The 24,222-nt window shown below is 45.1% G+C and overlaps 2 protein-coding genes across 4 annotated transcripts in view; one reads left to right on the forward strand and one right to left on the reverse strand.

Annotated features, from left to right (window-relative positions):
- The first annotated feature begins 2,986 nt into the window (after positions 1–2,986).
- On the forward strand, positions 2,987–23,819 carry LOC119857998 (transmembrane protein 178B-like). 2 transcript variants are annotated; one of them, XM_038407750.2, is made up of 4 exons: positions 2,990–3,731; positions 13,399–13,512; positions 15,453–15,590; positions 22,263–23,819. In XM_038407750.2, exons 1-4 carry the CDS (start codon positions 3,002–3,004, stop codon positions 22,505–22,507), a joined length of 1,227 nt encoding a protein of 408 aa, XP_038263678.1. In that variant the 5' UTR covers positions 2,990–3,001; the 3' UTR covers positions 22,508–23,819. The 2 variants fall into 2 exon arrangements, with proteins under 2 accessions (XP_038263679.1, XP_038263678.1); XM_038407751.2 differs by lacking the exon at positions 15,453–15,590 and having other exon boundaries at positions 2,987–3,731.
- PSMC3 (proteasome 26S subunit, ATPase 3) overlaps positions 4,870–24,222 on the reverse strand; it is a 39,137-nt gene continuing 19,784 nt past the window's right edge. The window contains exons 13-14 of one of the 2 annotated variants that reach the window (XR_006281969.1): positions 14,243–14,345; positions 4,870–5,271 (exon numbers count right to left, since the gene is read on the reverse strand). The gene's annotated coding sequence lies outside the window, so the exon portion shown is untranslated. The remainder of the gene's footprint in view (positions 5,272–14,242; positions 14,346–24,222) is intronic. The other variant, XM_038407742.2, reaches the window with a different exon arrangement.

The following is a 24,222-nucleotide window of genomic DNA, read 5'->3' on the forward strand; positions in this document are numbered from 1 at the left end:
GATCCCTCCCATCTTCCACTCCCTGTATGCTTTCTGCTTCTACGTAATCACCCCTCTAAGATGCTTGCTCATCCAGCTTGGTCTACAACTCCTGCCTATGAATTTTTTCCCCTTTCTTCGGATACAAGCTTCCGATAGCTTCTGCAGTTTTGATTTAAAGTAATCCCAGGCCTCCTCTACCTTTAGATCCATAAGTTCTTCAGTCCAATCCACTTCCCTAACTAATTTCCTTAATTTTTGAAAGTCAGCCCTTTTGAAATAAAAAACCCTAGTTGCAGATTTATTTTTATTAATCCTTCTGTTCAGTTTGAACTGAATTAGCTCATGATCACTTGAACCAAGATTATCCCCTACTACCATTTCTTCTATGAGGTCCTTACTACTCACCAAAACCAAATCTAAAATGGCATCCCGTCTAGTCGGTTCAGCAACTACTTGATGGAGGAATCCATCAGCTATCGCATCTAGGAAAATCTGAGCCCTATTATTATTACTAGCACTGGTCCTCCAGTCTATATCTGGGAAGTTAAAGTCTCCCATGATCATGCAGTTTCCATTAGTATTTACTTTATTAAAAACATTAAAAAGGGCTCAATCCATATCCAAATTAGATCCCGCTGGTCTATAGCACACTCCAAGCACTATCGTAGGCGAGGCTCTACTAGTTTTCTTCCCCAATGTAATTTTTGCCCAGACGGACTCTGTCTGATCCATTGCATCGCTTATTTCTTTACATTCTACCTCATCATTGATATACAATGCTACTCCACCACCTTTATCTTTATTTCTGCCTTTCCTAAACAGAACATACCCTTCAATACCTGTAGTCCAGTCATGACTACTATTTCACCATGTTTCTGTTATCCCTACAATATCTGGTTTCACTTCCTGCACCAGTAGCTCTAGTTCCTCCATTTTGTTACCTAGGCTCCTCGCATTGGTGTACAAACATCTTAATTTTTGCTGTTTGGCCTCGCTCACATTTTGTACCCTATTAGGCACGGTCATTCTACAGCCAGTATAACCTATTAGACTAGTATCTACACTGCCCTTCCTCCTTATGTACATTCTCTTACCTACGGCTGTATCCTTTCTTACTTCATCTTCTTCCCTCTCAATGCTAAAATCTGGCGTGGAGATTACCTGGACATCTCCCAACCATCTTCCCCAAATTCCTAGTTTAAAGCTCTCTTAATTAGTTGTGCCAGCCTCCATCCTAAAAGTCTATTTCTTTCCCTACTCAGATGAAGTCCATCCCGAGAGAACTGTCCTCTGTCCATGAATGCCTCCCTGTGGCCGTATATCCCAAAGCCCTCCTTATAGCACCACTGCCTAAGCCGTCTGTTGATGGTCATAATTTTGTCACACCTTTGTTGCCCTTCTCTAGGAACAGGCAGAATCCCACTAAAGCCTGAGCCTCTATTTCCTTAAGCGTCTTCCCCAGCCTAGCATAGTCTCCCTTAATACTTTCCAGCGAGAATCTAGCCGTATCATTTGTTCCCACGTGAAGGATAATTAGGGGATTCTTTCCCGCTCCCTTTAGGATCCTTTTCAACCTCAGGTCTACATCCTCTATCTTAGCACCTGGAAGACAGCACACCCTTCTATTCTTTGGATCAGCTCTGGTTACAGGCCTGTCTATTCTTCTCAATAAAGAGTCCCCGATCCCATAGACCTGCCTTTTCCTGGTGACAGTGCTATTCTCCAGTCTCTCCCCTGTTCCCTCTGGCTGCAAGTTCTTTCCATTCCTATTCTCCCTTATAATCCTCTTCAACCCATCCTGTATCCTCTTAGGGCTCATGTGGTGTAGTCTCCATTGACTCTTCCCCTTTTCCTATAGGACTATCCGCTCTTCTCTTCTTCCTTGCCCTTCTACCTTCAGCAACTCCCTGCTAAGCTCCTTCTTCATTTTCCAACTCTGAAAGCTGTTCCTAAGCTCTCTTTCTCCTTCACTAGCCCATCTTTTCCTCTGTCTTATTTACACCTTCACATAACCCCAGGAACCAGGAGCCACCCAATGAAATAGGCAGCACATTTAAAACACAAAAAGAAGTACTTCTTCACTCAACTCCCAGTCTACCTGTAGAATTGGCTGCTAGGGGATGTTGTGAAGGCCAAAACTATAACCTGGATTCAAAAAAGAATTAGATAAGTTTATGAAGAATAGGTCCATTAGTGGCTATTACCTAAGTTAGTCAGGGCTGCAACTCCATGCAATGGGTGGACCTAGACCTCTGACTGTGAGGTGCTGGGGCTGGATGACAGAGGCTGGATCACTTGATGGATTTCCCTGTTCTGTTCATTCGCTTTGAAGTGTCTGTTATTGGCCACTGTTGGAAGACAGGATACTGGGCTAGATGGACCATTGGTCTGACCCTGTAGGGCCAGTCGTACACTATGTAGCATACAAGCTCTCTATACCCATCTGGTAAGGCCCTTCGCTACAGACATAAAGTACCCCTATTCTAGATCCAAGTCCTCAGAAGATTTACAGATACCCTTCGAGCCTATCTTGTAGCACTCGTCTGTTCCGTTCATGGCTCTCTCCAGCTTCACTTGGCTATGATCATAGGATGGTACGACAGAATGGCTAGTCGCTAGAGACTGGGCTATCGCTAGTACCTTAAGCGGGATTCCAAACATGGTTCTCAAAGGGCTGCCCTTGTGCTCCCCTCTTAACTATCTAGTAGCCAAAGTCTGCTGGTGATGGAGTCCCAGAGACTTTTGTAGGTCCATTTCTTGGGGTGGATCCTATCGCTGGGTTTAACGTTGTCTTGCATTGAAAGAGGTACGTGGCCTGCAGCGCTAGAGTATCTGGCTGTGCCCTGCTGTGGCCACTTGAATTTGGGCCAGCTGGAGAAAAGCACAGCCTGCGATGCCTGCAGCGCTTCACACACGCTTGCCTGCCAGAGGCAGCGGCAGATGGAAACCAGTTTTTTTAAATGTCACGGGCAGCGTTTCAGGAGGCGCAGAGCGGAGGAGGCGAGGCGGGGCAGGGCAGATGATGCCCAGTGATTCCCTTGAGGGGGAGACCGAGTTTAGGGGGCTGCAGGTGGGAGGGGGCACTAACGGTCCTGGGCCGCTCTCCCCGGCCTGGCCCTTGCGAAGCGGCTTCTTGGCCGCCAGAGGTTCCCTGCCCCGCAGGCGCCGGACTTGGGTGGGGCGGGAGCCCGGCTGCAGCCTCGCCGCGCCGCGCCGCGCCGCGCCGCCCGGGGCCAGGCTTCCTCCGGGGCAGACGGGAGCGTGCCCCGCTCCGCGCGCCCTTTCAGCGTCCCAGGGCCGGGCCGGCCGACTTGGGGCGAGGGGGCGGCCGCCGCCCGCTCAGCCGCTCCCCGCCCCCGGCGCGGGTAAGATGGCGGCTGCGGCTCGGGCGCTGAGCGGCTCGGGGCTGCTTCTGGCCGCCGCCGCCCTCGCCCTCCTGGCCGTGGCCATCGGCACCGACTCCTGGTATCAGACGGACGCGCGGCGGCACCGCGAGCGCTGCCGGGGCGTCGGCCACAAGCGCAGCGACCCGCCCGGCTCCATGTCGGCGCCCAGCCCGCACCTGCCGCTCCGCGCCCGCCCCCCGCGGGCCCTGCTGCCCGGCCGCCCCCCGGCCTCTGCGCCGGCCCCGGCTGCCGCCGCCCTGGACTCGCACTGCGGCCGCCGCTTCAACTCCACCGTGTCCGGGCTCTGGAGGCGCTGCCACCGCGCGGGCTACGAGGCAGACAGCGAGGAGCTCATCCGCACGGGTGAGGGGGAGGAATGGGGGCCCGGACCAGCGGGTGCCGGGGGGGGGCGCGGGGGGCTCTGTCCAGGTGGGGGGAGCCCGCGCTGCCCCCTGCCGGTGACCGGGTCCCCTGTGGCTGAGCTGAGCATCTCCGGAGGCTGCAGCAGCTGCTGTCCGCGGTGCTGAGCCCTCCTCGCTCCCAGTTGAGCCCCAGGGAGCTGGCGCCGACCGGCCGGAAAGAGCCTTTGGGAAGGGCTGGGGGTCTCTGGGTCTGGGTCTCCGCCGCCTGCTGGGCCGAGGGCAGAGCCCCGGTGGGGGACTGGGGCCGGTTCTGCCCCCTCAGCCCCCCACCTGGCTGCACCAGCTTCTGGTGTGGGGGTGGCAGCAGCGCCCAGCTGCTCTGGGCCCGTCTCTTGGGGGGGCGGCCCAGGGAAGCAATGCCACTGCCTGGGGGGTAGTGTAGCTCAGGCGGCCAAGGAATTGCAAGGGGATTTGACACCTTCCCTTGAAGCCGGAAGGGAGCACTGATGGCTCCAGGGGCGGAGCTCACAGCCCTGGCCAGGAGTCTGTGGGTGACTGTGGCTTTTCACAGCCAGGTAGCTTTAAAAGGTTGTTCTGTGTTTGTTGGAAGGGGTGGCAGATGCCTACCCCATGTAGCACTGCTACAACAGTGCTGTTGTTTTGGCCAGACCTGGGTCTGATCAGGGTGCTTCCCTCCTTGTAATTGAAAACACCTAGGCAGCCCAATTTGGTCTGCAGGGCTTTTCCCAGTCTATTTTTTAAAGTCCCCATCACTGGAACTAGTGCCATTGTCCTGAGGAGACCCTTCCATATATCCCCTGGAGGGATTTTTCCTCCCTCATAACCAACCTATGAATTTGCTTCATTGGGTCAGTATCTTTTTGGCAGGTAATGGCCAAGAAAAAGGTGAAAATTCCAGGCATGGTCTTAACTGAGCTGTAAAGAAAAGGCCTAGCCCCTCCTATTACATCATGTGAAACTTCCATGTATTTTAATAGGTATGTGGCCTCTCCCACTGCATGATCATCCCTCTGCTATGCCCCAATCTCTAGGGTGGGGATAGAACTTTGATCCTGCTCCACCAGCACAGGCCCCTGCTACATGAGTTAAGAAGATTATCCTTTAACAGGGCATATGACACACTAAAATATTTTATTCTGATAGTACAAACAGTGTGCTGTCTAACTTGGACAGGTATGAAGACAGCCCTTGTCCCAGTGTGCTTACAATCCAAATAGACAATCTACAGAGAGTAGTTACGAGGTGGAATACAACAAAACTTCTGTTCTAAAGAGCATGATTTACTGACCCAAGAGATATTTATTAACATGGACCAGTGGGGGGTGGGAGGAGAAGCTCTTTGACTTAGGCACAAAATGAAAATAAATAGCAAAAACCAAATGTTCCAGTAGTTTTTGATTGTGTCCTCCCGCTGTGGTTCAAGTCCCCATAGCCCCTGTACAATAGAAGATGGAATGACTCACTGTGGAGCTGGATTTCATCTCTGAATCCTCTCTATTGTGCAGCTGTGGCTCTTGTTCCTAGAAATGCCATTACAAAATAAATTAGCTTCTTTCTCCATTTAATCTACCAGGATCCATTTTCATTTATATTTCCATGTTGATTTCATTCCACTAAAAGGCAGTTCATTAGTTTCATTTTATTAATTGACCTTGCCATTTTAAAATGTCTACCTCTGTTTCTGCTTCCTATTGAACCTTTCTGCTTCTACTGAAATTACTAGTGTTTCCCTCCCTCAAAATCCCCCCCACATTACTTCAAGTCTCATTGTATTCTTCTTCTTTTTTTAAACCTTGCCAAGAGTCCATTCCCATCAGCCAAAAAAGTGCAGGGTTTTTTTGGCACAGGACTGGTGGTTCTCTGTCTAGTGCTTGATCCACTCACCTCTTTACTCATGGAAGTAAAGTCATTCACATCTGTTAGTACTGCAGGATCATGGATTTAAATGGATCTGGCTCTTTTCTCACTGTTTCCTCCTCATTCCCTGCCTTGCTCACAGCCTCTCCCCACCCAACTTTCCTGTGGCTACAGTTTGTAACCAGCTTCTTCAAGTCAGTGGGGAGATAACTTTGTCATTGTGCTCTTTGGTCAGGGACATTATTATGTTTGGGGAACTATAGGCAAACATTTTCCCTTGTTAGGATCTGCAGGTTGTTACAATTTATCATTGCAAGGCACTCTTTCTCCTTGCTTTGCAATGAGCCCAAATCTGAAACCTTAATGGGGACTACTAATTGATTCATGGAAAAAGAAGAAATTTCAGAGGCCCGCAGTGACAGAGGAATAAATTACCTTATAAGATTTCAACAGAGATTTTCTAAAAGATTTATTAAGGAAGCAGTCTAGGAAGGGGGAAATCCATTGTTTCAGTTCCTTATGGGCCTTTCTCAAGGTTTGAATAAACTAAGTTGACCCTGCCTTTACATAATTATTTACCTATTACTACAAAACAAAAACTGATAACAGAAATAGTGTCTGGTAATTTGGATCTAGTAACATGCATTATTACATGGTAGTATGATTTTTAGAGACTTTCAAGCATCTCAACCTTTACAGATGAAAATTTCAGAACATAAATGTACATTACGATAGAGAAGCTGAAAACTATCATGAGCAAAATTTAGCTGAGGAAATATTTAAACATAAGAGGAAATGATAATGGGGGATTGTTTTAAAATGCTTTTATTAAATGCCCTAAAACCCCACACTTTTTCAATCATGAAAAGATTTCTTGGATAAAACAATTTCTGATTAAGAGGAGAGGTGAAAGAAGCAATATAAAATAAAACAAATGGAGAACCTGATGGCAATGAGTGCCATCAGGAAATTGAGATAGCTTTTCTGATCAGTTAAAGGGATCAGTGGAAAAAACCCCTATGGATAGCAGAGTTAAGACACAAAGAAGTTACTTAAATATAATCTGGAACAAAAAAATCCTAGCAATGGTACAGGACCATGTAAAAAGGACTGGGGCCAATTTTATAGCACCTTCCTTCTACCAGACCAGGCTTTGATCTTGCTGAAGCAGCTCACTTCCTTAGTCAGTTCTGTCTGAGCTCTCTCAAGGAATCCAGGGAAGCAATATCAACCAGATAGTTTTATTTTAAGCCTTCTTATCAAACAAATCAAAACTTTGCAGACTCTTTCCTCAAAGTCTGTGCAGGCTAACTGGTTGCTTCCCCAGCTCTGACCCTCGTGCTAGTAACTTCAGTAATTAAGATGTCTTGGCACTTGCCTCAGCAGTAATAGACTCCACACAGTCTCCCTTCCGTCTATCTGCTCTCTGGAGCAATTGCTCTCTGCATTAGCACCTGTAGCAGTGCATTGGGAGCACAGGCCCTGGTCCCTCAGCTTTCTGGAAGATATTGCAGTTCTTTCCTCCATGTCCTACTCTTTTTCATGTGCAGCAGGCAGGGCTAGTTAACTAGCTAGCTAGATGCAGGCCTCTGACTCGAGAGGAATGGTATCCCTTATACTTTCACAGTCCCATATGAGAAATGGAAGGTAAAATTATCAATCATGATACAGAAAAGGCAGCAGTAGAAAATAAATATTTTTCCCTGTATTTGGAAATTAGCAGGAAGATGTAAGTGATATCATAAAGTGATAATGAAATGCATACTATCCCATCAGTAATGAGGGAGAATGTTAAATAGCAACTGTTAAAGTTAAAACACTTTAAAATTTGCAGGACTGGATAACTTGCACCCAAGGCTATTAAAGGAATTGGGAAAGGAGCCCTGTGAACAATTAATGTTGATTTTTAACAAATCTTGGAACACAGAAGATTCCAGAGGACTGGAAAAGCCAGCATAGCACCATAATTTTAAAAGGTTAAACAGGATTACCCAGGAACTTTAGGCCAGTTTCCGGGACATAAATCCCAATCAAGATTGTGAAAGACTGTTACGGGATGCAATCAGTAAAGAATTAAAAAATGGTAGGATGATTAATCCAAATAAACATGGTTGTATGGAAAATGTGTCTTGTCAAAGAAACTTTATATATTTTTAAATTTTAGATGTTTTAGCCATGGAATATCGAGCAAGAGTAGGGGCTGGTATTTCCTCTGTATACAGTACTGTATTAGTGAATACTGTGTTTACTTTTGGTGTCAACACTTCAAAAAGGATTTTGAAAAACTGGAAGGGGTTCCGAAAAGAACTACAAAAACACGCTTTATAGTGAGAGACTAAACAAGCTTAATCTATTTAATTTATCCATGAGAGGGTTAAGAGGTGACTTGATCACAGTCTACAACTGTCTTCATGGGTAAGAGATTTGTGATAGTTAATGGCTCTTTATTCTAGTAGAAGGAGGCAGAATGTTATGCGATGGTTGAAAGCTGAAGCTAGAAAACCTGACTAGAAATAAGACACAATTGTTTAACAGTGAGAGCAATTAAACTTTGGAGTAATTTACCTAGGGATGTGGTGGATTCTCTAACACTTGCAGTCTTTAAATCTAGACTGCATATCTTTCTAAAACATATACCATAGCTTGACCAGAAGGTATGGGATTGATGCAGAAATTATTAGATGAGGTTCTTTGTCCTGTGTTATGTAGGTGGTCAGACTAGATGATCATAATGGTCCCTTTTGGCCTTAATATTTATAAACTTCAAATTCGCCTTCAGGGAAACACTTCTTGAGATAGTATCTTCTGTTTCCACCCTACATTTTACAAGACTAGAGTAAATTTTAAACCCTAAGAGAGAAAGTAATGAACTTAACATTTTGAAACCAAATGCATATTGGATTTATATTCTAAAAACATTTAAACCATCAGGTTTAAATAAAGAGCTGGTGCGTCTTTGTTTTAATCATTGGAGTTTTAACCAATGAGTCCTTAGTTCAGATCCCTTGGGACGTACGTGATCAATAAAGCAAGCTATACTCTTAAATTTTATATTTATATACTGAGATAAAAATGTAAAATTGCTTCTCATAGATATGTGATAGTACCATTATTCTTTACAGTAGTCTATCTAAAATATGTTTTACCTTTGACAAACCCTGCCTAACTCAATGTAGGAGGTAAATCATAGTTTGTTTTTGGGCCTGTATTGCAATATCTGTTTACTAATGTGACACTGATTTTTATAGGTTTCAGAGTAGCAGCCATGTTAGTCTGTATTCGCAAAAAAGAAAAGGAGTACTTGTGGCACCTTGGCGACTAACAAATTTATTTGAGCATAAGCTTTCGTGAGCTACAGCTCACTTCATTGGATAAATCCGTAGCTCAAATAAAATTGTTAGTCTCTAAGGTGCCACAAGTACTCCTTTTCTTTTTTACTGATTTTTATAAGATTTGATTAATGTGGATGTTAGTTTTGTATAGAATTTCTAATTGTATAATTGTATTATAGTTAAGGCTACGTTTTAGTCATGGGTATTTTTAGTAAAATACAGACAGGTCACGGGCAGTAAACAAAAATTCCTGGCCTGTGACCTGTCCATGACTTGTACTATATACCCCTGACTAAATCTTGGGCGTTCTGGGGCAAGGGATGGCCCGCTGCTGCTCTGGGGCAAGGGGCAGATGCACTGGCCACTGGAGAAGTCACGGAGGTCCCAGAAAGTCACAGAATCTGTGACTTCAATGACCTCCATGACAGACTTGCAGCCTATATTATAGATTCCATAAAAACTCACACCAAGAAGCTAGATCTATAACAGGGGTGGCCAAACTGTGGCTTGTGAGCTGCATGTGGGTCTTGTATCTTTAAAGTGCAGCTCTTGGAGTCCCCCATGCCCTCCCCTTTCTCCACCTACTAGACTGGAGGGGGGAACTTGGGATCTCTGCCTGGTGGTGGGCTAGGGGCTTCTGCCCTGCAGGGAGGGGGGTCTTGAGGACTCAGCCCCCATGGGGCACACCTGCTGGGGCTTCGGGCTTTAGTAGGAGCAGGGCTGAAGTCTGAGTCTCGGTAGGTGCCGTCTGCGGGGTTGAAGCCCTGCCAGGTGTGCCCCGGCTCTTGAGTTTCTGAAGATTGTCATATGCGGCTCGGAGGGTCAGTAACTTTGGCCACCCCAATCTATAAGGTGTACACACTAAAGATTCAATCCTACCCTATAAAGTGTTTAGTATGGTAAATATTAATAATTGGATAGTGATTGACAATGATGATTGGAATTAGTTAGTTAATTAGATACCATGATGTGGAGGATGTAGCCTAAATACTTAATTCAGAGCTGTACAAATCTTTTGTGAATGACAGCTGATCCCACTGAAGTCAATAAGAGTTAGATTGAGTTCTGGGAGTGGACAAGAGGCATCCATACAGTGAAATCCCCCATATTACCTCTCTGAATTAAGTCTTTATTAACAAAATTCAAATCTTGTTCCTCTGTCCTTGTTGATGGGAGCTGTATAAGGACTTAGAGAGGGAGCACACCCTGGAATCTCCCTCTTTAGTGTGGTTTTACAAATCTACGCACTCAGATTCAATTATAAAATAAATTAAAATCAACAGTCTTTTAGCATGTGGGAAATTGAGATCACCTGTCTCCCATCCCCTTCTCAATTTCTAAATATCCCCGGACTTAAGAGGGCCCGGGTACTTGTCTTTTTTTCCTTGTGAAGTCTGTCCCTCCCCCAATACCCAGTGGAGCCTGGTCTGTGCTGAGAGGTTACAGTCCCAATGAATCTCATGAGAGAAGGAAATCATAAGAACATAAGATAAGAATGGCCAGACTGGGTCAGACCAATGGTCCATCTAGCCTGATATCCTGATTATGACAGTGATTAGTGCAAGATGCTTCAGAGGGAATGAACAGAACTGGGTATTTTAGTGATCCATCCTGTTATCCAGTCCCAGCAGTTGGAGGTTTTGGGACACTGAGAGCATGGGGTTTTATCCCTGACTGCCTTGGCTAATAACCATTGATGGATCTATCCTCCATGAACTTATCTAATTCTTTTTTAATCCAGTTATACTTTTGGCTTTCACAACACTCTACAACAACAAGTTCCACAGGTTGTCTGTGTTGTGTGAAGAAGTACCTTCTTTTGTTTGTTTTAAACCTGTTAATTTCATTGGGTGACCCCTGGTTCTTGTGTTCTGAGAAGGGTAAATAACACTTCTCTATTCACTTTCTCCATAGCATTCATGATTTTATAGATCTCTTTATAGATCATATCCCCCCTTAGTCATCTCTTTTCGAAGATGAACAGTCCCAGCCTTTTTAATCTCTCCTTGTATGGAAGCTGTTTCATACCCTTCATCATTTTGGTTGCCTTTCTCTGCACCTTTTCCTATTCTAAAGATGATCAGAACTGCATGCAGTATTCAAGGTGTAGGTGTACCATGGATTTATATAGCAGCTTTATGATATTTTCTGTCTTTTTATATATCTCTTTCCTAATGGTTCCTAACATTCTGTTAGCGTTTTTGACTGCTGCTGCACAATGAATGAATGTCTTAGAGAACTAGCCATAATGACTCCAAGATCTCTTTCATGAGAGGTAATATCTAATTTAGACCCCATCGTTTTGTACGTGTAGCTGGGAACGTGTTTTCCAATTTGCATCACTTTGCACTTACCAGCACTGAATTTTATCTTCCGTTTTTGTTGCCCAGTCACCCAGTTTAGTGAGATCCCTTTTGTAATGTTTTGCAGTCAGCTTAGGATTTAACTATCTTGAGCAATTTTGTACTGTCTGTGAATTTTGCCACCTCACTGTTCACCTCCTTTTCCAGCTCATTTATGAATATGTTGAACAGCACTGGTTCTCACTACAAATTCTTGGGGACCCCACTGTTTACCTCTCCATTGTGAAAACTGACCATTTATTCCTGTCCTTTTGTTTCTTGTCTTTCAACCAGTTATTGATCAATGAGAGGACCATCCCTATTATCCCATGACAGCTTAGTTTGCTTAAGAGCCTTTGGTGAGGGACCTTGCCAAAGGCTTTCTGAAAGTCCAAGTACATGATATGGCCTGGATTATCTTTGTCCACATGCTTGTTGACCCCTCTCTCAAAGAATTCTAATAGATTGGTGAGGCATGATTTCCCCTTATAAAAGCCACATTGACTCTTCCCCATAATATTATGTTTGTCTATTTGTCTGTTCTTTACTATAGTTTCAACGAATTTGCCTGGTACTGAACTACGCTTACCAGCCTGTTATTGCCAGGATTGCCTCAGGAGCCTTTTTTAAAAATCAGTGTCACATCTATTCTCCAGTCATCTGGTTCAGAGGCTGATTTAAGTGATAGGTTACATACCACAGTTAGTAGTTCTGCAATTTCATATTTGAGCTACTTCACTCTGGGGTGAAGATCATCTGGTCTGGTGACTTTTATTTAATTTATCGACTTGTTCCAAAATCTCCTCTATTGGTACCTCAATCTGGCAGAATTCCTCAGATTTGTTACCTAAAAGAATGGCTCATGTGTGGGGATCTCCCCTATATCCTCTGCAGTGAAGACTGATGCAAAAAATTCATTTGGTTTCTCTACAATGACCGTATCTTCCTTGAATGCTCATTTAGCACCTCAATTGTCCAGTGGCCCCACTGACTGTTTGGCAGGTTTCCTGATTCTGATGTATTTAAGTTTTGGGTTTTTTTTTTTGTTTTTGCTGTTTTTGTATCCTTATCTTCAAATTCTTTCTTGGTTTGCTGCTTATACTTTCACACTTGTCTTGCCAGAATTAATGCTCCTTTCTATTTTCTTCACTAGGATTTGACTCCCAATTTTTATAGGATTCCTTTTTGCCTCTTTTACCCTGCTGTTTAGCCATCATGGCATTTTTTTGGTCCCCTGTTTTATTTATTTGGGGTATAGATATAGTTTGAGCCTCTATTATGGTATTTTTAAACAGTCTCCATGCTGTTTGCAGGCATTTCACTCTTCTGACTTTTCCTTTTTAATTTCTGCTTAACTAGCTTCCTCGTTTTTGTGTAGTTCCCCTTTTTGAAGTTAAAATGCTATTGTAGTGGGTTTCTTTGAAATTTTTACTCCTATGAGGATGTTAAATTTTAATTACATTATGGTCACTGTTACCAAGTGGTTCAGCTATATTCACCTTCTGGACCAGAGACTGTGCTTCACATAGGACTAAATCAAGGATTGCCTCTCCCCTTATGGGATTCAGGACAAGCTGCTCCAAGAAGCAGTCATTAATGGTGTCTAAAATTTTTATTTCTACATCCCTTCCAGAGGTGGCATATAACCAGTCAATATGAGGATAGTTGAAATCTCCCATTATTACTGAATCTTCTGCCTTTGTAGCCTCTCTAATCTCCCAGAGCATTTCACAACCACTGTCACAAGGAGCTGAGCAGGACTGTCCCCTAGTATGCCTTTACAAGTGTTTTGTTCACTCCTAAGCAATGGGGCTGCCTTCTCCTTCAGTGACTATTCCACACTCACCTCCTCCCCTTTTAATCCCAGGTCACACTTTGTGCACTCATCCTGAAACTCACTCTCAGTCACAGTCCCTTTTTTGGTTACTCTTGTTCTGTTGCTGTCCTATTCATTTTCTGGCTTGAGTTAGTGGGTTAACTTCGAACTAAGACCATCATGCGTCTGCCATGCTAGACTGGCAAACTCTGCTTCTTAGGACAACAGAGGGAAGGAGGCACTTCCTAAAGTCAAGCTAGGTACAGGGATTTCACTTGGACATTGATCTTTCTCTTTCAGGAGTTATTCAGCGCTGCACTGCTGTGAAGTACCATTACACCTCATCCTCTCTGCCACGCAACTTACCCATCAATATTACCAACATCATCCGGCAGGACGAGTGGCATGCTCTCCGTAAGTAATCCAGACTCTTATTAATGCCATTCACCCTGACTGAGCAGAGTACAAGCATATTCAGAACCTTCCATATCTAGGTCACTGCCATGACTTCAGTACCAAATGGGGCACTGATTCAGAGCCTAAATGAACCTTAATTAGGGAGGCTGGAGACAAGCAAATTATGTTAATAGAAAGTGACCCAAATATAGAGGACATTTGGAGTGGCTAGTGCAGGGGCCATATAAATTGGCAATAATGTTGCAGATCTGCTAGGGTGTGATGGAAGTGTCACTGCAGTTTATTGGATACCCTCTCAGCGGCTAGGTGTTGGTCAAACTCAATGCTGAATCACAGATTAGTCCTATTAGGTCAGGGCTATACACTTATTTGATTTGTTCAGTGCCTGCCATGCTTTCTCTCTACCTCACAAATGGTGCATACCCTCTTTCTAGCTCCCTAACTCTCATGACCTCTCCTCCCAGAAAGCATGTTAATTTTGACTTTTCCACAAGCTCCTCCCTGCATCTTCCTGTTGCCAGTTCCTTCCTACCCAAACCCCTCGCAGCTGCCTGGTCACCTGCAACCCACCTGAAAGTGCTCCACTCTCTCTCCTTCCTCACCTACTTCCCCTATTTGTCCTATCCAAGTTCACCTTGTCTTCTGGGGTTCCCTTCCCGGACTCCTGAGAATATGAGCTACTAGACAACCCAGCTTCCTCTGCTGATTTCTACCCTTTTTTACTTACCAGCACAAGCTTAGGTGACTTTTTATGAAATTAATGCAACATGACTGAGATCATGCTGTAGCCTCACACATCTGCATGTTCACAGAGGTGCTGCACACGGATGCTGTCACAAAGTACTACGGTTAGAGAGACGTACAAGAAAATGCCATAGGGCTTGATAAGTCTGTAAGTGTAGGGCTCAGGACACCAGATTCCTACATTCTGGTCTAAATTTTGAAAAGTGATTAGTGATTTTTGGTGTGTCCAAGTTGAGACACATTAAAGGGGCCTGATTTTCAGCAAGTGCTGAGCATCAGTCCTATGAAAATAAAACCTTTTTAAAGTGATGCAAGTTGGGCTCCCAAACTCATTATCATTTTTTAAAAGGTAGCTCTTGGGTCCAGCAGGATCAGAGACAAGTAGGTGTACTACAGTGAGGAAGAGAGGAGCTGAGATCCAGATAGCATTACCCAGTGTCCCTGATGCCCCAGTACATGGGGTACACTCCATCCATTTCCCCAGCCCCATTTGAGCTCAGGGAAAAGAGAAACTGCCAGGAGAAGCCAGCCAGAAACTGAGTTGACAGCAGCAGCAGAAAGAAGCAGGGACCGCTAGATGTTGAAGACATCAGTGTCTGGATATTTTTTTTACAGCTTTTACTATGGACATTCTCTCCCGTTTTGATTAGCTGTTTGCTCCAATCCTCTTCCTCCCATTCCCTCAGTCTCTTCACCTCAGCCTCACTACACTTGCCCTCCATACTTTTCCCCATTTCCTTTACCCCCTCCTTTCAGTGTCTCCTTTCTTTTGCTTTGTGTCTGTCTAGCTAATCACCTCCCAACAACAACAAATAACCCCAGTGTAACAAAGCAACAAAAAAGTTGTGGTTTTAACATGTTTGCAAACCATCAGAGTGTTTACTATGCTGTTACGTTGTATCCCTTCTACCCATCACCCTCTGTCCAGTTTGTCTCTTGCACTTCAGGACAGTGTGTAGTTCCCAGCACAAAGGGGCCCTAGTCTCAGTGTGCCTAGACACTACTGTAATGCAAACAATTTCTTTCTAAGAGGGTGCAGTAAGGGAAGCCCATCAGGGATACTAACTTTAGGGACAGTAGACCTAATAATCTCAATGGATTGCGTCTGTTCTCTCTCTCTCTCTCTCCCCTCCCCACAATCCTGTCTTGGTGTCTCCTTTCTTTCTTCCCCTCTTGCTCCTCTCTCTCCTCAGATCTGCGGAGAATGACAGCCGGTTTCATTGGCATGGCAGTCTCCATCATCCTGTTTGGCTGGATCATTGGTATGCTGGGCTGCTGTAAACAGCACGAGCTCATGCAATATGTGGCAGGGCTGCTCTTCCTCATGGGAGGTGAGAGTTTTTCTCTTCATTCTAATATCAGACTTTTGATAGAAAGCATTAGAGCCACATCCCAAGCAAGTAGAAGTACAATCAGCCTCATCAGCAAACTGCACAAAGCCATTTATTAATGCAATAGTTGATGCAACAGAGGTTGACATTTTAGACACACATGGCAGGAGATGGGTCAGGGTTCTTCTTTGCACCTGTGTCAGTGTAAATCTCACTGTAGGCATGCATGCAAGATCAGAGTCTTCTGAGTAGCGGTGTCCATCAAGGCTGTGCATGTCCCCTGTGCCATCTCGTGCTCCTGCGCGAGGGCATAAAGGGTGGGGCAGGAGTGACCCTCCCTCAGTTCCCTCTTGCTGCCCATGGAAGTGAGGCAGAATCTAGTGACTGCTCAACCCACTACACTCTTCAGTCCATCTGGTGAAGAATTATGTCCCTATACTTTCTCTAAAGAATATATATTTTTTTTAAATGGCAAATTGATCTCTATGTACAGCAAGGCAAGGGGCTTTGTGCCAAACACCACACCTCATGGCAGAGTTCACTCTGGGTTCGAACCCTACCCATCCTGCAATGGGCTGATCTCCCTCAAGGATGGATACAGATGAGGCCTCTTCTGTCTAGGAGAGCTACCTCCTGAATAAGTGCTTTTTATGCAAGTCCTTCTCTGCCAGGACCCACAAGTCCAGGGAAGTGGGGCTCAAGCTACATTTGCTTGAGCAGTCCATTTGGGTCACTCTAGTTGTAACAGTCACCTCTGGGTCCAGAGTGAGGATGGATAACCCAGCATTGGCCAGTGCTCATTTAAGGACTTAACACTTCCGGATGGGGCAGTGGAAAGTAAAGAACTCTGGCAGAGTCGGTGCTGAACACTTCAGTGTCAAGTAAGACCTCAGCATGGGTGCCTCAACTGCAACAGTCCTGGCATTGATTAAATCAGCATGAACAACTCCAGCTCCCGTACCAACTGCCCTGACTCAGGCAGCACAGCCAGCCCCTGTGCCCACTCATGAAAAGCATACCAACTTGTGTAATTGGTCTGACCAGCCATGTAACTCTGACTGAGGGGAGCTCCCGGATGGAAGACAAGGGAACACCACTTCAAGGACAAAGCTCCTAATCAATCATGCAGAACAAGAGACCTGGTTGCAGTGATACTCATGACAAAGCTGAGCAAGAGGCTCAGGTATTCTCCGGAGATATTCTTGTCTCTCCCAGAGATCTTCCCAATATTGAAGAGATGGCCAGCACCAGGCTGGTACCAGCCTTGTACCATTACTGAGCATCACCCTTGAATGAGGTGAGAGATTCCTCCTCTCCATCACTGATGTAATTCTTCTTGCCAGCGTCGAGCAGAAAGTCCTGTCTCCTGTCATCGGAGAATGACCCAAGGAGGGTATCTGGGAGTGCAAGCAGCAGGGAGGGGGCACTGGGCCAGCCAGCCCTAATGTGGCCAATATCTGTACGGCATGCCATATTGGTCTTACTGACAACTGTTCTCCTACATGTCAAGGAGCAGATCACCTTCCTGCACTCCATGCTCTCCGGCAGCTTTTTTGGCTGGGCCAAGAGAAAAGGAAACTAGAGGACAGCCCCCAGCATCCTCCAACGGCAGACAAGGCGGTAACACTAACATTTACCTCATCAATAGAAGACTTTAATACCTTCCAGGACCTCCTGTCCTGAATGGTAGAGACCCTGGACATTGCGACTAAAGTTCATATAAAGAGTCTTGCAAACTCTTTGATATTCTGAGTGCAATGACCCTTGCCAGCATCACGCTCCCTATTAATTAAAGGATCCCAGAACTGGCGAAAGAGCTATTGCAGACCCCGGCCACTCTTCCTCCCACCTCCAGGAGCGTGGAGAAAAGGTATCAGGTGCTGCCAAAAGGTTTTGAGCACTTCTATGCTCACCCAAACCCAGGTTATTGGTCATCTGCAGTGCAAGAGAAATCAAAGTCTAAGAAGGGCACTCCTAAGAATAAAGACCCACAAAAGGCATCTTCATGAGGTGTTGCTTTGGGTGGTGAATTACCAAGTAAAATTACTTCATGTGGGAAAGAATAGCAGGGGATAACATGAAAGATCATCAAGGAGGAGCAGATGGTTCATGAGAACATTGCTGCAGGTAGCGATGGATGCCTGTGATACGACTGCGAGATTGATTGCTACAGCCCTCACTACAAGACAGGTCTGCTGGCTCCAGGCACTGGGCATACCATAAGAAGTACAGGCCATGATAAAGAACCTGCCTTTCGAGGGAATGGCACTCCTAAACTAGTGGACAGATGAAGTGCTCCACTTCCACAAGGATTCAAAGGCCTTGTTAAGGTCCCTGGGATTTACACATCAGCCCCCTACAGGGCTGAACTCTTACAAATATCAACCCCACCAAAGGCAGGGGAGGTCAGCTTACTTCCAGAGACAACAGCTGGAATATCAGCTGCCGGGGATGCCCATCTTCCATCTCTTTGGCCAACCCAGCTTCCTCTGAGACAGCAGATTTGATGGGAGGGTTGAGAGAAACAACGGTGCTGATCTAAAGTCTATAACTACTTCAGCAACTACTTTGCTCCATTCCAACAGGCCTGGGTGGCTGTCACAGGTAACAAAAGGCATTAGACAACATTGCCCAAGGCTACCCTGTACAGTTCTATTGACTACATTCTGCCTTCCCCATCCTGTGACTTCTCTCATAAGAGCCTGTTAAAACAAAAATTACCCCATTGCTTCATCTGGGAACCATAGCTGAGATACCATGGGAATAAAAAAAGGAGTACTTGTGGCACCTTAGAGACTAACAAATTTATTAGAGCATAAGCTTTTGTGAGCTACAGCTCACTTCATCAGATGCATTTTCCACCGAATGAAGTGAGCTGTAGCTCACGAAAGCTTATGCTCATATAAATTTGTTAGTCTCTAAGATGCCACACATACTCCTTTTCTTTTTGCGAATACAGACTAACACAGCTGCTACTCTGAAACATGGGAATAAGGATATTTCTTTATTCTGAAGAAGAGAAGGAGCAGTCCTTTCCTAGCCCTGAGACGGATTCAGGATGGTAATACTTTTCTCCATCTCTGCAAGCACAGGACTGGTTCATGGCTCTCAATGTGCAGGGATCTGTGCTTCCATATCCCCATCCAGCTAGCACACAGGAAGTATCTAAGATTCACGGTGGGGGTCAAACTATTACCAATACTAGGTGGTGCTGTTTGGACTCTCTGTGGCCCTGAAAGTCTTCACAGAATGCCTAACAATGGCAGCAGCACAGCTCAAAAGAAAAAGCATCCACAGCTATCCTTACCTGAACAATTGGCTGATCAATGGTGGATCTCAGTAGGAATCTGCAGCACAACTGAAGTAAATCATCCCTCTCCCTGTTCTCTCATCTGGGATCCCTAGGTATGTCTGCACGGCCCACTCCTTTTGTAGAGTACAGACCCTACATGCCCTGCTACCGCAGTGCAGTGCAGGTGGTGAGACACTGCTTAGGAAAGTAGAGTAAGGACACACCTAAACCCTATTGATACATACCCTACGTATGTACCCAAGCAGTGCCTCCCTTCTCTATAGTGATGTTTTTAGCAGTGTATGGTCACGCTGCCTTCATATTCCTGGAGTCTTTCCCTACCACAGCAAAAGGCTCTAGCAGTGAGAAAAGGCTCTGTCAGGAGACGAAAGGCTGCAGCAGTTCCCCATTGTTGGAGCCTTTCCTTGCTGCAGGGAGCTGCCAAAGCCTTTCCCCACTTTCTGTCCCCAGCCAGAGCCTTTCACAGGCACATGTAGCTACACACTGCAGTGTGGCTATAGCCTGCTTTTCACAGCTGCGTGTAGCTGCACATATCCTATATACTGCTGCTAGTGGTGTGCAGTGTAGATGTAGCCCTGGTGAACTGTGAAAAACAGTCTCTCATCCCATCACAGATGTTAGTTTGTAGGAGCCCTGATTCCAGTTTGGCGAGAGCATCCCTTCCTGAAGAAAAGCTCCTGCCCCAGCAATCACTGGTGCTCAACTGCAACTGTATGAATGTGTCTGGGGCTGCTAGGCCACATGTTGGCCCACATGTACATGACACTGCTTGTCACCTGCAACTTCACCTGCGACTGTTCTACCTTTGTCTCAGGTAGCTGTATTCCCCAACAAAACACCAAATGAACAAGATGATGATGGTCTTACAGCAGGTTGTCACAGAACTGAGCTGCTGGAAGGAACCTGAAAAATGGGCTTGGAGGCATTACCATTCTGAAACCCCTTACCTCCACCCCCCTTTACTATTTTAATCGCACACACATCAGGTACAAATTGGAAAGCCCACTGGATCATCTACAAATGCAAGGAACTCAGTTCTTGGAGAATTAGGTGGCTCTACATCCATGTACTGGAGTTCACAGTCAGGCTAGCCCACATGGCCTTTCTAGCCGTTCTTCAAAAACTCCACAGTGCAGCTCCTAATGGATAACATCTTGTGATGCATTACATAAACAGGTAAGGAGGCATCTGCTTGGCTCCTCACTGCCTGGAAGTCATCAGGGTCTAGCCATGGAGCCAACAGGGATAACCCTAATGGGTTTTCACCTCCTGAGTGTCACCACCAACCTAGTAAAAAAGGAGTACTTGTGGCACCTTAGAGACTAACAAATTTATTTGAGCATAAGCTTTCGTAAGCTACAGCTCACTTCATCGGATGCACCTTCAGTCCTTTTGGTATGAGGTCCATCTGTTTGCATTTGGAGAGGAAGATGATGTCCGTCTGTATCTGTATGAGTTTTTTCATGAAGTTGATAGATTTCCACTCCATATGGCTAAATTCAGTGCCTTGCATAAGAGTAGCAGCCGTGTTAGTCTGTATTTGCAAAAAAGAAAAGGAGTACTTGTGGCACCTTAGACTAACAAATTTATTTGAGCATAAGCTTTCGTGAGCTACAGCTCACTTCATCGGATGCATGGTCCATGATGGAGTGTGGTGGAAGTCCCTCATTGATGTGATATTCCTATGTTGCACCTTCTCTAAAAACCACAAAATGTGAAAATTGGTAGTTTAGGCCAATAACTAGGGTAAAGGGATTTGAAGCCATGTCAGCCAAGGTTTCTGAGAAAAGATGGCCTGGAAAATGAGCATTTTCCAGGACGCAAAAGTATTCAAACTTTTTTTCCCCATGAAGTGGCAAAAAAAAAAGGTAGGAGACATGTAACATTTTACTAGCCTACCCTAGTTGAGATATAGTGCACAGTTCAAAATTTAGTGGAATGAGATAAAGATGTGGCAAGCTCCAGCCTGTTTAGCACATTGCTAAATGTGGCAAAGGCAGAGCACTCTGCTTCCTTTAAAAAAAAAAAAAAAAAAAAAAAAAATTCTAGTCTTTTACCTAGCAATGAGATCTTAGCATAAAACCTGAACCCAAGAAGGCTGGTCAGTGGAGAAAATTAATGTTCGTTTGTAGCAAAAAGTTCATAAGAGGACATTTTACTTAAGTGAGGGAGAGCTGGGGAAGCTCAAAAGGGCCAGACCTAGGCTGCAAGTACTTCCTAAGCTGGAGGCAGGGGGACTGCCCTAGTTAGAGGAGTCTGGGTATTTGGTCTCCTCTAGTCCATTCAGGGAACCAAGAAGGCCACTGTTGGTAGTTGAGTCCAAAACAGCAGCACAATGTTCTGGCTTCCCCACATGAAGGTTGGCTGGCGTGAGAAGTGTCACTTTAACTCCTGGCTTTCCAACACTTTGGTTCTGGTGTTTAAATGACCTATCCTGGACATGCATGGTGGTGGCCACAGGGTAGGTGTATATAGCTACAACCTTAAATTTGTTGGTGCATAAATATTCAGCACAAATGTGTGCCAGGTGCTTTAATAGTGACACCTTTACCAAACTGCAAAAGGCTCTTCTCCAACTTTCTCTGGGAATGGGTGGAAGAACAGCTAGAAGTTTACTATGGAGGCCTACCTAGCTCTATTGAAAGTTTGGTGAGCTGAGGGGGTAAACACCATGTTTGTAGAAATCTAGCTTCCCATTTCAGCTAAGGGCACTGACGGGAACACAGGCAGGAAATGATATGAATCAAGTTAGCAAAATGCAGCAAAGAATGGGAGAAAATTAATCTGAAACAGCTCCTGGATGGTGGGGCATAGTTGAGACACTAGTGTAGGAGTGAGCACTAAGACCATGTCTACACTAACTGCTGCTGTGATCAATAGAGTGGTGTTGATTTAGGGGGTCTGGTAAAGATCTGCTAAGCCAATGGCAGAGCATTCTCCCATCATCTGTGGTATTCCACCTCCCAGAGGTGTAAGGCAAGTCTGCAGGAGAACGTCTCACCTAGACACTGCAGTAAGTTGACCTTAGCTACATCAACTTGAGTTACGTTATTCATGTAACTCAAGTAATGTAACTTAGGTTGACTTACCACAGTAGTGTAGACAAGACCTAAGTTAGGCAGGTGAGTGTAATGGTGGGAGGGGAAGCTGACCTAAGCAGCTGGAAAATGAAATGCAGTGTAGGGGAGTTACAGGATGTGGGTTTCTTTTTTTAAATTTTCTGTATGATTTCACTGTAAAGAATAAAAGCTCATCAAGAGGCTGAGGCCTGGGGAGGGAGGAAGGAAACTATGGATACAGCTGCATTGTTTTGCAGCCCTGGTCAAAGGCCTCCTATTCTTTTTGCTTTCCTCCTGCAGGTACATGCTGTATCATCTCACTCTGTACCTGTGTGGCTGGGATTAATTTTGAGTTGTCCCGCTATCCTCGCTATGTCTATGGGCTCCCAGAGGATATCAGCCATGGCTATGGATGGTCCATGTTCTGTGCCTGGGGAGGCCTAGGACTTACTCTTTTGGCTGGATTCCTCTGCACGCTGGCTCCCTCACTCAATGCCTCTCGTACTGCTGTACAGAAACCCAGACAGGAAAATGGAGCTGTGTGACCTTGAAGGGTGCAGGAGAAGACTCCAGCAAGCACAGCCTAGGTAAAACTGTGGGTTAACAGCACCATGCACATTTCTGCCCCATTGCTGAGGGTGGTGCACACCTATGGAACAAACTAGGGATGTTAAAGGTTTTTAGCCAAGTCCTGTGGTAAATGCAACCCTGTGGTTCTCTTGCTACAGAATTTCTGTCTTAGACACAGACTCTACAACAAGCTGGGGTTGACATCTTACTGATTTGCTCATTGATTTAAGAGGAGTTTTTCTTTTATATACAAGGGATTATCTCTTTATTTGAAACACTAACTGCAGCTCTTTTGTTCTAGTCCAGTTGTGGAGGATTCTTGTCCATTATAAATGTATAGCTGCAGAGTTTGGGTAACACGGGCAGGAGGCTGATCACCCTTCCAGCTGGCTTGGCCTAGCCCTCCATTTTCCAAAAGAGCCTGGAGATCCAAATAGTGGTTCAGGCAAAGGGCAATTCATCCATCCTCGGTATTGATAGATCTGCTGCAAAAAGTGAGGCTCACTATGCAATGGGAGCTGCTGGTGGCCACTACTGAACTTGCTTGGAAAGACAGCAGGAGTTAAACAAACCAGCCTTCCCCTTCTTTGGGGAGGGGGGTAGTGGGTCTTCAGCTCCAGGAAGGGCCTGATATGGAGAGCAGAAGTCAGTCACTTCTTTGCCAGTTAATGCACATGACCCTAGTTGAGTGTGTGCAAAAGCGAGGAGCTATAAGCAACATTCATTCACTGTGGAATTGTTCCATAAGGGGACAGAGGTGCATTTCTGTGGCAGAAGTTTCAGCTCCTGGGATCAACTTCTCTGTGAAAAGAGTTGATAGCTTTTACTGTTGAGCTTAGAGGGAGACACACTACTGTTACTGTTCTACTTTCATGGTAGCAGTTTGTTGTAGTATTACCAGAAGATTTATTTTCCCCAGAAAGTTTGGCTTATGCTCCTTTCATACACTGTCCCTAGTTATCCATCTGGAATGTGGGATATAATATCAGCTGATTCCATATCCTGTAACCAGCAAAGAACAAATTTTTTTTGGAGGAAGGGATGGTGAGTAGCTTGTAACCCACAGCAGCAGTAAGGCTAACTCAGGAACATGAGCCAAGCTACTGCCAGGTAAAGTTTTCTTTCATACATACCTCCTGCTGCTCCCCCACAAGGTGCAGTAGGAGAGGGATGTGTTTTTCTAACACAAGTGAATGGCATGTAAGATAAGCAGTATATTTATAAAGTGTCATTTTTAAATGGGAGGCTGTGATTCTCAGCTGGCATTAAAGTACTGAAAAACTTGAATGGCTTGATGAGTTATTTTCCACAGCACTGTAGAGCAGTAACTGTTCACTCCACTTCAAGCTGTATACAATAGCCATATATTAACAGGTTGAGAAAGGGGTGGAATTGGGAGGTAACAAAGGAGAGGTAATGAGTCTTGGGGTATGGGACAAGTACATGCCCCTAACAAAAAAGCCAGTGTAGCATTAGACAAGCTCTGCTTAGTTTACCTCCACCAGCTGAAAGAATTGTAGAGGATCTTGTTGTCCAATGGTTGATTTAGATTAAATATCTAGTCACTCCTACTCCAAAGCAAGTGGCTCTAAAACATAAGCAATTATTGAGATTGACCCTAAGATTTAAGCCTGTCCCAGCCCGAGACAGACTTCAAAGCCAATTTCACATTCATGGAGGGGATTAATTA

The sequence above is a fragment of the Dermochelys coriacea genome, chromosome 6 (genome assembly GCF_009764565.3).
Source record: "Dermochelys coriacea isolate rDerCor1 chromosome 6, rDerCor1.pri.v4, whole genome shotgun sequence".
NCBI lineage: Eukaryota > Metazoa > Chordata > Testudines > Dermochelyidae > Dermochelys > Dermochelys coriacea.

Coding starts and splice junctions, on each gene's coding strand:
- LOC119857998 (XM_038407750.2), top strand. CDS start 3,002: ATGATGCCCAGTGATTCCCTTGAGGGGGAGACCGAGTTTAGGGGGCTG. Junction 3,732..13,398: donor CGAGGAGCTCATCCGCACGG/GTGAGGGGGAGG, acceptor TTTCTCTTTCAG/GAGTTATTCAGCGCTGCACT. Junction 15,591..22,262: donor GCTGCTCTTCCTCATGGGAG/GTGAGAGTTTTT, acceptor TTCCTCCTGCAG/GTACATGCTGTATCATCTCA.